General features: G+C 36.8%; 1 protein-coding gene across 1 annotated transcript; it reads left to right on the forward strand.

Moving 5' to 3' along the window:
• The first annotated feature begins 9,670 nt into the window (after window positions 1-9,670).
• LOC105042671 (EC protein I/II-like) lies at window positions 9,671-10,320 on the forward strand. Its single transcript, XM_073256797.1, has 2 exons — window positions 9,671-9,837; window positions 9,965-10,320. The coding sequence occupies exons 1-2, from the start codon at window positions 9,686-9,688 to the stop codon at window positions 10,143-10,145; spliced, it is 333 nt and encodes a 110-aa protein (XP_073112898.1). The 5' UTR covers window positions 9,671-9,685; the 3' UTR covers window positions 10,146-10,320.
• Window positions 10,321-13,744: the final 3,424 nt, after the last annotated feature.

The following is a 13,744-nucleotide window of genomic DNA, read 5'->3' on the forward strand; positions in this document are numbered from 1 at the left end:
TTTATTTAATTGGTGGAAAATGGGCAGGTGTGAGACTACGATGAGAAGGGCGGGAGACGAAGGGCGGCATAACGTTTGCACGTGCGGGGATCACTGCAGCTGCAACCCTTGCACGTGTGGAGGGCCTGGGTCCAATATGGGAGTGGGCAGGGCAGCGTGCACGTGCACGTCATGTGCAACTTGAGAGGGAAAGCCACTTGCGTTTCTGGCTTTCCAGCTACTTTTGAAGGTGCAGAATAAAAATGAAGGTCCCAGAGTGATTATTTAGCATGTAATGATGTCTCAACCAATCATCTTTATATGCTTCTAGCGATGATGACCTGTGTTTCTTGGCAAGAATGAAATAAGAAAGGGTGTCACACTCTTCATTGATTGGTCTTCCTTGTGTAATCACAAGTTGTCACCTGAATTTGGTAAAATTTGGAACAAAGTTAGGACTCTTCCCTCGCTGCGTCAGATGCTTAGCCTGCTGTTTTGATCAGTGTCTGTAGATACTGTATTGAACCCACTGTCGCTTGGAGTTTTCCCGAGGATTGGCAGACGCTGCTGCTCTCAAGATATTTATAATCGAAGGAAGCTCAGAGAGAATCATCCACCTCTCTGAGATCTACTTCTGCGCCATAAGACATGTGTACTACCGGCCCTTTTGAGGTCTGGTATTGTACTGGGTTTGATTGATCAGCTTAGCAAATTGGATCAACTAAAATAGCCGGAAAGGGCTTAGAAACCTGAATCAGCCCAAGAAACCCATGTGCCAAAAAAACAAACAACCTTGACCGGAAGGTCGTTTCCTTCTTCAACTTGAAGTCCGAAGTTGGAAGAGTCCATCCTCTGATTCCATCCCTATTGTCACGCTGCAAACCCATCACCTGGATTGATAATGTGATAAGATTGTATTAATCTTAGACCAAGTCTTAGAGATCATGCAAAATCTATAAAATCTCGAAGAAGAATCAGGATTTAATTAAAATAATAAATAATCAAATATATCTATTAAATTCATTATAGTCAAATAATTTTTTTTAATTATAATTATTAAAATATTCATCAATATTAGAAATTAAACTTGTTGAGAAAAATATCTTGAGATTCGATCCACAATAAGTCCAAAACAAGATCCAGAATGAAAAACGGAATCCAACGAGATCAAGATCAGTCCAAATGAAGTCCGGATGAAGAAGATACGCATGAAGAAGCATGTCGGAAGCAGATGGTACGGCCCATGAGCTACCGGAGGGGCCTACGGGCTCGTGAGTAGGCCGTAGGCACAGCCCAGGTGGGAGCACGTGGGTGTGCATGGGCCGACCATGGGTGCAGCCCAGCTGGCATGCGCGGGAGGCCTAGGACACGGCGTACTGCAGTCCACCAAGCTGGTGCGATCCATGGAGGGCCGCATGGACCAGGCACCCGTTTTCCTCTAGTTTTGCACAATCCATAGTAGATCGATGGCATTAATTTTTTGGAAAGTTTCTCGTGGTCTATGGTGTTTTGTGGACTAGCTTCGTGCGATTGCACGATCGGATGGCGACTGGAGTGTGCTGAGCATGATCTAATGGTTCAGTGGGTTGTTAGGTGTTGTTAGGAAATCTAACTCCGATCTGGACTCGGTCTCAGGTCCTTAAAAACTCCTGTGGGCGAACAGAGCATGGTAGAAAGTGCAGTCGAGAGATAGAGGCAGCAGTGAGCACCGTGAGAGGTCCTGGAGTCCTGATGAGCAATAGAAAGTCTTCTTTGGATGATTTTGAGAGCTTTGTAAAGGTGAGTGCTTCTTATTGAGAGAGAGAAATAGGGATTTGAGAGTTAAGCAAGTGCGGTCTCTTCTTGTAATTAATTTTTCTTTTTTATAACGAAGCTTTGCATATCCCGTAGAAGTGAGCCTTTTGATTGATCCATATATTTGATTATTTTTTTATTTTTATTTTTTCTTTCTTTTTTTGTAATAATTGATACCGGATTCTATCTAATAGAACTAACTAATGAATTAATAACTTTGGTATTTGAACTTCATGTTCAATCCGATCAAAGCTATACATCCTATAATTCTGAAAAGTAAGACAAAATTGAGGATGCGAGACCTAATAAGAATTCCATCATATATATATCAATATAATAATATAATTTCAAAATAATGAATGAGCAGTATCAAAAAAAATCAAAAATTAAAAAATGTTGTATCAGGAATTCACCAGTTATATGAAACATATATCATTAATTCATCATAAATATCATCAGTAGGTTCGTATAACTGATTATTTATGTTTCAATAATATGTTCTAAATCAATATTTATCTTTCAATTTTAGACTATCATGATCATGCATTGGTATGTAACTGACAAACCATAAATCATACTTTGATCCATAGTGGTTGTCCAAGATATCCACACTTCAATCCATAATGGCAAATCAAGATATCTATGCTTCGATCCGTAGTGACAAATCAAGATATCCACACTTCAATCTACTGTGGTCAATCAAAGTATCTATGTTTTGTCCTATAGTGGCAAATCAAGATGTCATGATTTAGCCCATGACTGATAATCTAAGATGTTATGATTCAGTCTGTGACTAGCAATCTACATCGTGGTCAATTTAAATTCTCTTATACAATCAATTCACTATTCAATAATTTGATATTATGTTTTTTTGCTCAATTTCAGATATGCAATATTTTGTTCTCAGCAACCAAAATAGTTAACATATAATACAAATATAATAAAAAATTATGTATTTGACAGGAAACCAAAAATCATCATGTATAATGTAAAAAAAATTATATATACAAATAATCATGTAAAGGGACCCTTATCTCTATCAGTTTTAGACTCAAATACAGCTATTGATCACCCTCTTGATCTATGAACTTGACTTCAAGATATCATGTTTGACACCTTTTTGTTGCCAATTGCTCTTATACATAACTATGGCCAAATATAAAAACATATGCAAATAAAGATGAAGAATTATGGAAAAATATCTAAATATTATAGATTTAGGACCTCTCCTAGGGTCAACCAGTTGGTTTGGATTTACCTAAATATCTAGACCCTCCATTGATCCAAAAAACCTCTAGAGAGAGAATGAAAGAGACTAGAGAGAGGAAGAATACAATTGAGAGAGAAAGAGAGGAGAGAGAAAAGAAGAGAAATTATCTTTTTTTCCTTTTCTCTTTTTTTTTTCTATTTTTTTTTCTTTTTCTTTTTCTTTTTCTCCTCTCTCTTTTCTTTTCTATCATTTTCTTCTTCATTTTTCCATCGAAAATGAGAAAGAGATAAGGCTTTAGACTAGCCACCTGCATTGGCCACCCCCCAATAGCGCTACTCTCGACGGTAATGGTGTGACACTAGTATAACCTTCAGACAACTTGGCCTAGCCCTTGCCAATCAAAGCACAGTGTCATCCAGGGATGATGATCGGCCCGATAGAAGATAAGAAGAAGAAAAGAAATAGGGGAGGCTTAGTCCATCATGAAATCTGGCAGCCGATAGCTCAATCCGGTCATCAATGATGATTTTGGGTTTGACAAAAGGAAAGAGAGGACATTTTAGAGATTCTTACCTCATCTCCAGTAAGAAGCCACCCGATGGAATCAAAGAAAAATCAAATAGCCTCATAGATGATTGATCAGGGTTTGTGTGGGATGGACTCAAGAGGAAGAAAAAAAGGCCTTTAATAAGTTATGTTCTAAGACTTTCACTGGAGTCTCACAGCCTTGGGACTTATTTTAACCATCAGACTCGAGGAGGAAGAAGACTCCTAATCGGAGTCTTCCTCCCTCAATTGCTCGTGCCAATGCATGTTAAGTGGCTTAATTGGCCGGTCTAGATCCACCCAAATTGACTAAGCCAAAAATAATAGGTCACTATACCTCTACATCAACCCATCCTATGGATTTCCTTCAATATCCACCATCCAACTTCTTGCATCAAGATTGAAGATTGCCGTCATTTTTTTCCATCATTAATATAGTAGATTTTTTTTTTTTTGACGACTTTAATTTTAGCAAAGTGCATTTAATGACCACTTAGTGAGGCCACTAAAAATTTTTACGATGAAAATAAAAAAAAAATGTAATCAAATTTTTTATTATTAAAATTTTGGATTTTTCTAATGTTCCTTGTTTTGGTCCTGAGTGCTAACCATGTTCTATCCCATTGGAAATTGGGGTCACAAATCAGCCAGTTGATTCTCTAATTGATCTATCTTCCCATTTTTCCAAGTAATTAACTCATGAATTTCAGCCGAATAATTGACGGGTTTAACTAAGAAAGTGATGCTCCGTTCTTCAAAGTAGCCATCGTCATTGTTGGCTATACACAGCCATCTAATAATTAATGTTGCGAGCTGCACCTTCCATCGCTACCATGCTAAACATTCCTTTGATTTTTAGTAGAATCCAAAGATGCCATCGGCATCGTTTTTCGTCCTTCTGGAGTACCGCTTAGCCACTATTCCAATATCGCGCACCTACATCGCCAACCCTTCCAGCCATGAACCGCCACGTACCTACGATCCTCCACTGCCTCCCTCTTTCTTCTTCCCAAAGGCAGATGAGACAGCACGTCCTCTATTTTCCTCATGTCTCTCTCTTCTTTTGTAATCTTCCTTCTTTTCTAACTTCTACTCTCTCTTTTGTGCCTATTATTTAAAAGATAAAAAACTTATCCAAAAATCTATATTTTCTCAAGTAAATATTTTTCAAATAATATTTTGATAAAAAAAATATTTATATATATTTTTTTATACATTAGGAAATGTCTCGTAGATCTGTTGTCCATTTTTTTTGTATTACTATTTTTTCGGATAAGTTGCTAACATATATCCATATTCGCTATGATATCTTTTATCATATAAATATTATAATATATAATAATATATTATAATATATTATGATATATTATATTATATTTAATGTAATATATAATAATATATAGATAATATATTAAATTTGATATAATATAATGAAGATAATATATTATTATCTTCATTATATGATATTATGTATAAATATATAATATATGTTATATTATATATTATTGTATTACTATATTATTGTATTATTATTATTAAGGGTTGGGGGTATATTAGGAACAAAATAATAATGTTATTTTCCCAACTTATGAAAAAATGACTTTGATGGATAAGACTTTCTCTCTATTTTATAGATAAATACTATCTACACAAAAATAACTTATCCACCTAAAGTAGTATGAGAATATAGAAAAGTTGGTCAATGAAAAAATTAACTAGTTTTTCCATGATATTTACCTACTAAAGAATGGGCCAAATTAAGTGGATCCCAGATTGTTTCATCCCAATGATCTCGATCGAACCTTGCAATGGGTCCTAAGTTGTCTTGATGGCTGCATAGTGTGTCAGTCCCACTTAGTCTTTATCACACACTACTAGAGTCACAATCATTAATCCCTATAATGTTATCTATATTATGATTTGATTCCCGAGTGGGCCAATTAGATTATCAAATTAGACTGGTTAGTGCTATTGAACATCTTTAGATTTGGTCACTCTCAATTTTTATTGAGCCATCTGTACCACACAGGCTGATCTTTGATCGAATTGATTCGAATCGGTTCATGTTATCAGGCACCACCATTTGGTTAGCCTTGTTACTCTTCCACCTTTTCTCATACTTTTTCCTCATTGATTTTCGTTTATATAAGGGTAAAGTTTCCAAGATAAGAAGAAATTTTTGAATTTTTTTCGATTGTTAGCGTACTTTGAGATAAGCAATGCTTCATTTTTTTCCTTGATTTATTAATAGTTTTGAATTATACTACTTATGATGCATGAATTTGATGAATGATACTCTAAAATTGATTATAGTTTATTTTAGAATATTATGATGATGCATGATCGGAAGTATTGATCTTGTTATGAATTATGATTGATCGATTTCAATTCTACATAATTTTGTGTATTTTTGTTAAACTAAGAAACTGCATGAATGTTTGGAACATCAACCTAGATATGTTAAAGGACTTGTCAATGGGGTCTACTATATTAGCACTTGATTATTCTTGAAGGGTTTATGTTATAAAAAAATCATACAATATATGCGATTTTAAAGGACTTTACCATAAGATTGTACTTAGTATACTGCAAGAAGATGTACTGCATCATAATCCTATAATAAAAAAATATGGTTATAGCTTATGGCTGACGAGATCATGAACAATTGATGTTTTAAAAAAATTTAGATTTATGAACAAAATTTGAATTTTAAGAAAATTTGACATGCATAATATTTGATAATGCCACATCTCTGAATATATGATTTTTAACTAAGGAATTGCATAAGCTTATTTTCTATAAATAATTATTTAATTTGTTGCTTGCTAATTAACATATTCATTGCTTATTGAGTTGTCTAGGTTTAATCTATATATACATATCTTGAGAACTAAAATAGTATGGAGATATGCTTTGGAAAAGTGACTAAAAGCAGAATTTTGGTCTTTATATTTTAGAATAGGATTTTATTAAAGTTTGATATAAGATCTTTTGAATATAGTTGGATTTTATGATATTAAAATTTTAAATTTTAATTATTTAAATTTTAAATTTATTTAATTAATTAAATATTTTACTATTTACTTTATGATATCATGATGAGATGCATTGTATATTTATGGAAAGAATTTGCTATAAATATGTGACAGTTATCATGACTCCTGCGGGCTACTAATCTTGCATTGAGGGTGTGACAAAATATCTTTTTTTTTTCTTATAGCCGGTTTCTTGTTTTGCTTCATCTCTATGCTTAAATAGCTCCCGAGAGGAGTTGATCCCTTCTAGCTACATTCTTATTTGTTGCATTAATAAAAGCTAGATGGTCTGGATATATATACAGAGAGAGAAAGAGAGAAAATGGAGTATTTTGAGATTTGTGGCGGTAGATAAATGACAAATAAGGATGGTAATTTATAATCCAATCCATCCAACTGACCTACAAACGATCTGCTTTAAATATGTTTGGGTTTGTCATAAACAGATTTAGATTATAAATGGGTCAACTTGTCTAGATATATTTATTAAACATGTTAAGGTCAGATTTAGACCTTTAATCTATTTAACCTATTTTGACTCATTTAATAATTGGATCGGATCATAATCCAATCTATTTAAGATATCTAAAATCTACTTAACATATTTCTAATATGCTTAACCCAACCTATTTAAGCCATTTAATCATTTAAACTAAGTTGACTTATTTAATAAATAGGTCATATAGGTCGAGTCAAATTATCTGTTTCATAAATAGGTTGCATTCTGACTTAAGTTTTTGATTTATTTAATATAAATAAGTCGGATTTGGATTGATAAATTTGTAATCTGATCTACTTTCAATCTGGTCTATATCTAACTTGACCCACCCAATTACCATCTCTAATGATAAAGGACTGTCTATCTGAAGTAAGGACATTTTTCTCTTTTTTTCTTATTTTATTAACGATGTTAGGATCCTAATAAAAGATTGGATCATATTGCAATAAATTTAAAATTTTGATGATTAATTGATATTTTTTTAATTTTTGGGTCAAAGTATAAATAGCTCAAATATAAAGATGTGTCTCTACAATATTTTTATACTTATATTTAAATCAAACTTAATCAAATCTAGACTCGAAGAACACTCAAACTTAAGAAGGTATTTGGTATGGGGTGATCCACCCAAGATTAAGGATGATGTGGATAGAGGTGATGAGATCACTGTATTTGATTGCACTATAACAATCCTACGTGGCGATGATTTTAAATCATCCCCACTCCTCAAATTATCGTCCAACACGGTGATAGAAAATCTGCTTTTGAGGATGGATATCCAATATCACTCTATCACGGTTATTACTGCAATGCTCTGAAAGATAGATGATGAGATCAGTCTTGGGTTGAATTGGACTATTACTTGGGTGAATTCGGTGAAGTCCAGTGAGATACCCTCTGATTTAGAATCCTCCAATGATTAAGTCAGTTAGGAACCTTGAGAATAGGTAGTGAAAATAGAAAAATAGAAGGATGAGAAAAGAGATTGTAGACAAATGGAGAGAGAACTCTTGTTTCCTTCAGTAGGAGAGCTAAAAAATGATTCAATAGTGTCTCAACTCTATGAGTTCTGATTTGACTTACCTTTCGGATAGTACTTTACCCTCCTTTATATAGAGAAGATTTGCTCAAGTTGTTAGGCCGTTAGTTTGTTATAACAGAATGATCAATTGTATAGAGATCGTAGGATATTTATCCATATGGTAAGTGACTGTAGTATAGCTGGAAGATAGCTGATGCTGAGCTAGATGACAGCTGCAAGATAACCATTTATATTTTAGGACTTACATCGGCATATTATCGATGTGACACACCTTAGGTCAGCAATTGATTGAACTGATTATCAAGTACCCTCAGTGCCTTCTAATCATATTGACTAAAAACCAATGTAATTCACCATAAATTGGTAAAAAATTGAGATAAGCATCATACTTTAAGAAAAGATCAGCTCTAGCTAAGTTAGGTCAACAAAACGATAAACTAAAGATGCATAAATGGCCGACGTGAACTGAAAGAATATTCATAATTCAGATAATAATCTATTGCCACATGGTTAGATGATGAGGTTGAATTATATATATTAATAACGATAATTTTATATTAAATATGTTAATTAAAATATCTTCATGATTAAGAGATTTTCAGGAAAAAAATTTATTTTTTTTATCGTGATATTTTTTCGTATACGTAGGGTGGGTAATTGAGGCATATTCTCCACAAAAGAAAATGAACGCATGTGGGTACTTGGAGCATCATCTCCATGGAAGACAAGAAAATCCTTTCTTCTCTTGCCGTGCTGATTAAAAAAAAGAGAAAAAATCTATGAGATTTTGTTCTAAATTTTTTTTTTTCCTCTTGTTCCATCTCTCTTTATCATTTTTTTCCTTTCGATTTTTATATTCTCTTTCTTCTACTTTTACGAACTAGTAAAATGTAAGATATTATTTAAGAAGAATAAATAGCAGTACAAGTATAATATAGTCAAGGATATTTTTAGTCTTATATAGTCGGCGATCTTTGATTTCCGTAGCATACCAAATAAATTGCTCGTACATACTCGAGATCTTTAATCACTATATTATGGTAATCTAAACATAATAATTATAGATCACCAAGGATTAGATCATTTCAGGATTTGAATCATCAGTGATCTTAGATCATCATGATGATTCTAGCTGGGTCATCAAACACCTTCTAATGAGTTAAAATGTTAACTTCTTAGACCCCAAAAATGTATGCACTAGATGCAATTCGATCGTGTCAAATCCCACGATGGATAACACGCCACACTACCCCTTATATTTCACCGATTTCCGATTGCGTGCTATCCATCATGCTCTGCGATTTGCCTTGGTTCACTTGCACCGGATGCATGCAATAATTTCTCTCCGACAACAAAGCAGCAAAACAAGCACGCCGCCACACACAGTTCCCTTTGTAGCAGCCTTACATGGTCACGGTGCCGGCCGTCACGGCGCCACCGAGCAGTGCCATCTCGTCGCCTGGTGCGAGATAGATACGCGTGTACTGTACTCTCGAAAAAAAGAAACGCGTGGACTGCATGGCAACTCTTCCTGCTCGCACGTGTAAGGTAGCCTGTCACGTGGCACGCCACGCGTCCTAATGGTACGCTACCGGAGCAGCTTAAAGGGCCGTCCTCGGCCCCTAACCAGGAGATTACCCAAGGAAACCGAGATGGCGGACATCAGGACCGTCAAGGTGTGCGACGACACGTGCGGCTGCGCGGTCCCTTGCCCCGGCGGTGCATCTTGCAGGTCCAGATCCACCATCCATCTCTATCATAATGTTAGCTTAGGATGATCTTAACCGTTGATTTATATTACATTTATTGCAGTTGTTTCGTTGAAAGAATTTATCAACTAATTGGTGGAAAATGGGCAGGTGCACCACCCCCACCACCACCGCAGGGGGTGGTGAGGTGAGGCACAATTTGTGCACGTGCGGGGAGCATTGCAGCTGCAACCCTTGCACGTGTGGAAGGACAGTGCCGAGCGCCGGAGTTGGCAGGGCGGCTTGCACATGTGGGGCTGGTTGCACATGCACGGCATGCGCCGCGGCTTGAGAGGAGCAGTCGATATGTTTCTCGCTTGCTCTGGAGCTATAGTCGTGCTATAGCTAGCTAGCTACCTACCAGTATATAAATAATATGTGCCGAGCTACCGTGTGTGTGTGTGTGTCTAATGTAATAATTTAGGCTTATGATGTAATATGACGAGTTTAAAAGTTTTAGTAATTCACTCGTTGCCTGCAAAGAGTAACATGACACTCCAAGAGGAAGATATTTTGTTTATCAACTCCTGACTGCTACTGGGTTAACCTGCAGTCTGGTGAACAAATACGGTTTTCTATTCTCGAAGGCAAACCCCGAAGCGCTGGCAACAAAACTGAAAAATCTTGAGACTCTTCGTTGCAAGATACATAATGTGCCACAAGGGATTCCGACCAACAACTATGAATCGATCGGCATCGACACCACCCTTTTGGCTTAAAAAGATAGGGTTGTGCACTTTTGACATGTTTGATCCTATCCTTATCTGTGGAGATCTTTTGCTGTTTGGATCTACCATCTTTTTTGTATTCACCTTTTACGTCTACTTTGCTCACTCTATGGTCATGGATCCCTCTCTTAAGATCATCCAATGTCGATAAGCTTTTGGAACGTTAAGAGGTATGGAGAGAGCAGCTAAATGAAAAGTGATTAAAGATACCATTAAAAAGGGAGATAGCTGATTGTTGGCTTTCAGGAAACCAAAATTAGTCTAACGGACCATAAGATTGTCCTTTCCGCTTGTGGGTCAATGATGGATGAATGGCAAGCCAAGAGTGCAACCGGGTGCTCTGGCGGAATTCCAACTTTCACTCCAGATCATTCTCTATAACCACCCAATGTCTCTCTAAGAGCCAACACACTCAATGGACTCTTACCAACGTCTATGGACCACATGATGCCAAGAACCAGATGCTCTTCTCTGATGATCAAAGACATCAGATCTCAGTTCGCTGGACCATGGGTGATTGTTGGAGATTTCAATGTCATTCGATCACCAGAGGAGAGAACAGGTCTCAAATGCAGCAGGGTGGCCTATAGGAAATTTAACAAGCTCATTAACGACTTGCACTTAGTAGAAATCAAGACCACAAATAAAAAATACACCTAGTCTAATTTTTAGAGAACGACTCTGCCTTGCTAAGCGTGATAGGTGTTTGGTATCCATAGCCTAGCACGATCTGTTCCCTCTCTCAACGGTTGTCCAATGGTAAGATCAACTTCTAACCATATACCACTGAAACTATCTCTGAAAATTTCTCATGATGCAGGGACGCTAAAACTGAAACCACTCAGGTTTGAGAACAGGTGGTATAGCACCCGGGATTCGACCAGCTCATTCAGACATGGTGGGAGGGAGAACCTCAAAAAAATGAACCAGCTGATAATATGGTGGCCAAACTAAGGCATCTACGTCAGAAACTGAAGAGTTGAAGTAAGGGATTCAATCAAGGAAGATTAAAGAGAAAAAAATTTGTGTATTCAAGAATTGACCAGTTGGATTTGAGAGAGGAAGAACTGGGATTATGATCCAGTGAATGCGATGAGCAATGTTCCCTAAAAATTGAACTAGAATCACTCTTGCTGCAAGAAGAATCTTACTTGAAACAACGATCCAGAAATTCATGGCTAAAAAAAGGAGACCGAAACACCAAGTTCTTCCACATCTCAGCAAGCAATAGGAGGAAAAATCATATCACAGATCTAACAAGTGAGGGACATACAATCAAAGGACAGAGATGTCTTTAACGTGCTTTCCATTCTTCACATCCTTGCTGGGTTCAGAAGTCAGTGAAATGCTAGATATAAATTGGAGCAAACTAGTTGGGGAACCTGTTGCTGATCTATTAATATTGGACAACCCATTTTCTGAAGATGAGATAAAAGCCGCAGTCTTTGGTCTACAAAAAAATAAATCCCCCGGACCTGATGGATTCTCAACCTCCTTCTATCAAAAATACTGAAAAATCATCAAAGAAGACCTAAGAAAGATCTTCGAAGCCTTCCACAACTCCTCATTAGCTCTGCATCGTCTCAATTACACCCATATTGTGCTCATCCCCAAGGAGGAGAACCTGACTGTAAAAGACTTTCGACCCATCAGCCTTGAGAATAGTATTATTAAAATCATCTCTAAAGCCATGGCTAACAGGCTTAGCAAACTCATAGAATCTCTCGTATCAAATTTCACAGTGAGCATTCATTAAAGGGAGACTAATATTTCAAAGTTATGTTGTTGCACCGGAAATGGTATCCTTTGCCAAGAGAACTAAAACCAAAGGAATCCTATGCAAATTAGACTTTGAAAAAGCGTTCGACAACGTCTCCTGGCACTTCTTCTTAAAACTTCTAAATAAGAGGGGTTTTGGTGCAAAGTGGATATCATGGGTTCAGACATTCCTTATATCTTCAACTTCTAGGGTGATGGTAAATGGTGAACTGGGAAGCTGGTTCAAAAATTAGAGGGGGCTCAAGCAAGGCAATCCGTTATCTCGTCTTCCTCTTTGTTCTGGTCACAGACACCTTGAAAAGAACTTTAAACTCAGCAACGGAGGAAAACCTCATTCAAGGTATTTGTCTCGGAGGAATCACTGGTAAGACAAATTGCACATAATTTGCTGATGATACTCTCATTCTCTGTGTAGCAAACAAGAACTGCATCAAGACTCTCAAGCTCATCCTCTACTTGTATGAGTTTCTAGATAGACTCAAAATCAACTTCGACAAATCAAATCTCATTGCTTTGAATCTACCTCATGACTCTGATTCCAAATTTGCTCAGATTTTTGGTTGTTAGCATTCATTCCTACCTCTTCAATACTTGGGAATCCTACTGAATTTTTGTACGTAGTACGAAACCAGGAGGCTGGAATTTCTTAGTGCAAAAAATAGAGAGGAAATTAGTAGGATAGAAACAAAAAACACTCCCAAGGGCAGGAAGGCTCACACTCATCAACACAGTCTTGAGAACTATCCTAATATATTGGATGGCAGTGCACCTCATCCCATCTTCAGTTATCACAAAGATTGACCCCGTGTGCAGATCCTTCATATGGGGTCTCAGCAGTCCTAGCGAAAAGCTCAAATGTCTAGCTGCATGGAGTCAGGTCTGTCGTCCCAAGAAACTTGGAGGCTTGGGCATCTCAAACCTCTCAATACCCAACGAGAGTTTACTCCTCAAATGATGGTGGAGATACTACAGTGAGCCAAACAAAGCTTGGAGAGTTTTGATCTAAAAAATATACTATGATCAGCATCGGCTTCCCTAAACATCAATAACAAGTGTTAACCGAGCTGCATCCCCATTCTGAAAGGGAGTCAACAAATTTATAGAACTCTTCCACCAATTCACCACCTCTGAAGCGGGCGATGGAATGACCACTTCTCTTTAGTTCGACCTATGGTGCGGTACCGAAGCCCTACACAAAGCGTTACCAAGCCTCTTCTCTTTTACCAGGGATCTGGGTCATAGTGACACCTTCAGAAACCTAATGACAAGCGCTGCAAATACGGAAGCTCAGATCCTTAAGACATTAGTCCAAAACACTTAATTTACAGCTACCTTGGATGTCAAGAAATGGAGGTGATCAGCTAACAACTATTTTTCAGTCAGC

This window comes from Elaeis guineensis, chromosome 4 (assembly GCF_000442705.2).
Source record: "Elaeis guineensis isolate ETL-2024a chromosome 4, EG11, whole genome shotgun sequence".
NCBI classification, from domain to species: Eukaryota; Viridiplantae; Streptophyta; class Magnoliopsida; order Arecales; family Arecaceae; genus Elaeis; species Elaeis guineensis.

Coding starts and splice junctions, on each gene's coding strand:
- LOC105042671 (XM_073256797.1), top strand. CDS start 9,686: ATGGTACGCTACCGGAGCAGCTTAAAGGGCCGTCCTCGGCCCCTAACC. Junction 9,838..9,964: donor CCCGGCGGTGCATCTTGCAG/GTCCAGATCCAC, acceptor GAAAATGGGCAG/GTGCACCACCCCCACCACCA.